Here is a 3,039-nt window from a genome sequence, read left to right as displayed (position 1 = left end):
AGAACAGAACAGAACTGCCAATGCTCTGGGAGGGGAGGGAGGGAGGAGGAAAGAAGGAAGGAAGGAAGGAAGGAAGGAAGGAGGAAGGAAAGAAAGAAAAAAAAAAAAAGGTTAAGTGAGATCACAAAGGCAAGGCCTTAATCCCATAGGAATGGTGTCCTTTTAAGAAGAGACGGAGTTATTAGATCTCTCTCTCTCAACCTTGTAATTACTCCTGCAATCCCAGCACTTTGAGAGGCCAAGGCAGGAGGATTGTTTGAGCCCAGAAGTTCGAGACCAGCCTGAGCAACATAGTCAGACCTTGTCTCTATTAAATATATATATATATTTAAAATTAATTTTTTTGAGATGGAGTCTCGCTCTGTTTCCCCGGCTGGAATGCAGTGGCAGTTTCAGCTCACTGCAACCTCTACCTCCTGGGTTCAGTCGGTTCTCCTGTCTCAGCCTCCCGAGTATCTGGGATTTCGGATACTCTCTTTCTCTTGCCCCCCTCTCTCCATGCACACAGAGAAAATGCCTCATGAGAACACAGTGGAAAGGCAGAAGCCAGGAAGAGAGTCCTCACCCGAAACTGAGCTTGCCAGCACCTTGACCATGGAGTCCCAGCCTTCAGAACTATGAGAAAACACCCCCAGCCTGTGGCATTTTATGGCAACCCTTGCAGATGCACGGGGTTCAGGAAGATCTGTGTGTCTTCACTACAATTATTCAACTTTTTTTTTTTTTTCCCTGAAGACAGAGTCTCCCTCTGTTGCCCAGGCTGGAATGCAATGGCACGATCTCGGCTCACTGCAACCTCCACCTCCTGGGTTCAGGCGATTCTCCCCTCTCACCCTCCCGAGTAGCTGGGATTACAGGTAGCCACCACCACGCCTGGCTAATTTTTATATTTTTAGTAGAAATGGGGTTTCACCATGTTGGCCAGGTTGGCCTCGAATTCCTGACCTCAAGCGATCCACCCACCTCGGCCTCCCAAAGTGCTGGGATTACAGATGTGAGCCACCGCGCCCGGCCTTATTCAACTCTTAAAAGCAACAAATACTCGTGAAGCTTGAATACCTGCCACTGGTCTTGTGCCATGCCTCTGTGAAAAAGGACATCCAACAACCGCTGTCACAGATAGAGGTCAAGGCATTTAGGTAACGTCCCCAACTAATAAGTGGAAAATCCGGGATTTGAACGTGAGTCTATCCGATGTGAATGCTCCTCTATTTTCCTCTAGTCCTAAAGCCGGCATTGCAGCTAGCTGTTCTGAATCCAAACCCAATGCCATCCCTCTCATCCCTCTTCATGTCTGTGGAAGATAACAATGGAGGGCCTGAATGATGTCCTCTCTCTTAGAATCATTGGGAATCTCTGTGTGCCTGTGATGAACGGCAATCCCAGGGAAGCTCTAGAATCCAGATACCATCCCGACACTTCATGACCTCGGGAAAGATTTTTCTTTCGTCCCCGCCCCTACCCACCCAGTACCGTTGGCTAGATACCAACTGTGGTTCTGAAAAAATGTTTTATCACATTTTTTAATCCAGTGCCTTGGGGTATAGTGACTCTTCTGTTGAGCAGGAAAAGAATAACGAGTTCTCTCTGGTGTTCACGTCAGTCCTTCCAGAGGGTACGGTGTTCTGGCTCCGGCTCAGCGTCCTGAACATGCCTTTAATGTGCGGTGAGGGGTGAATCTCCAGAATGTTCCCCACCAGCTCTGTGTGGATTTATCATAGCCTCTATAACCTCACCAATATTCAGCAATAGCACTGCCCATTGTCTTTAAGAGAAGTTACGACTAGAATTAAGAGTGTTAAAAGAGTGTTCAAAGAAAGCAAGAAAGAAAAGAAAATCAAAGTCAAAGGTGCATTATCAGCCAGATGCAGTGGCTCATGCCTGTAATCCCAGCAATTTGGGAGGGGGAGACAGAAGGACTGCTTAAGGCCAGGAGTTCAAGACCAGCCTGGGCAACATAGCGAGACCTTGTCTCTACGAAAACAAAACAAAAAAAAATTAAATCAGCCAGGGTCTGGGCATGGTGGCTCAAGCCTGTAATCCCAGCACTTTGGGAGGCTGAGGTGGGCAGATCACTTGAGGTCAGGAGTTCGAGACCAGCCTGGTCAGCATGGCGAAACCCTCTCTATACTAAAAATACAAAAATTAGCCGGGCATGGTGGTGGGTGCCTGTAGTCCCAGCTACTCAGGAGGCTGAGGCAGGAGAATCGCTTGAACCCTGGAAATGGAAGTTGCAGTGAGCCAAGATCACGCCATGGCACTCCAGCCTGGGCAACAGAGCGAGACTCTGTCTCCAAAAAAAAACCAAAACGACATTCCCAGGTGGATGCTGCCAGTTTTTTTGAGCACCTTGAGATTGAGAGCAGGGGAGAAAATGCTGTCAAGTACATCTGTGAGAGCAGCTGGGGTGGGAGGGGCAGAAATGGGAGAGTATAAAATCAGAGGTGACGCTGGCTGCGGTGCATGACACTTGCAGCAGTTGGAGGTGATGCAGAACCTGGTGGGATGGGTGTCGCTGGCTGGCTGCATGTGTGGGCTGAACGCAGGTGAGGCAGCAAGGTGGGCGAGCGACGGGAGGAGCAGGGGACAGAGCAGGGTTTGAGACAGGCAGGAAACAGATTCTGTTCATTGTCCATGATCTGTTTTGAACACAGCACAGCGTTCTGTGCAGAAGAGAGGACTTGGGGAGTCCCGGGTTCCACCCCTAGTTCTTCCTCTTGTTAGTTGGGAGATCATGTGTGATCGTGCCTCTCTCTAAGCCTCGGCTGTCTTATCTATGGAATAGTAATAATCATCTTTAAGAAAGAAAGAGCTGGGTTGGGTGTGGTGGCTCATTCCTGTAATCCCAGCACTTTGGGAGGCCAAGGTGGGTGGATCACCTAAGATCAAGAGTTCAACACCAGCCTGGCCAACATAGTGCAACCCTGTCTCTACCAAAAATACAAAAATTAGCTGAACATGGTGGTACGCACCTGTAATCCCAGCTACACAGAAGGCTGAGGCAGGAGAATCGCTTGAACCCAGGAGGTAGAGGCTGCA

At 49.1% G+C, this 3,039-nt stretch overlaps 1 protein-coding gene across 1 annotated transcript in view; it reads left to right on the top strand.

The window, feature by feature from the left end:
- Positions 1–2,488: 2,488 nt before the first annotated feature.
- Positions 2,489–3,039, top strand: part of BSPH1 (binder of sperm protein homolog 1) — a 17,324-nt gene continuing 16,773 nt past the window's right edge. The window contains exon 1 of the mRNA XM_011970138.1: positions 2,489–2,546. Within this exon, the coding sequence (XP_011825528.1) occupies positions 2,489–2,546 (58 nt within the window). The remainder of the gene's footprint in view (positions 2,547–3,039) is intronic.

Source organism: Mandrillus leucophaeus, unplaced genomic scaffold, assembly GCF_000951045.1.
Source record: "Mandrillus leucophaeus isolate KB7577 unplaced genomic scaffold, Mleu.le_1.0 Scaffold120, whole genome shotgun sequence".
NCBI lineage: Eukaryota > Metazoa > Chordata > Mammalia > Primates > Cercopithecidae > Mandrillus > Mandrillus leucophaeus.
The sequence above is the reverse complement of the archived record's forward strand: the minus strand, read 5'-3'. Positions and strand labels throughout refer to the sequence as shown.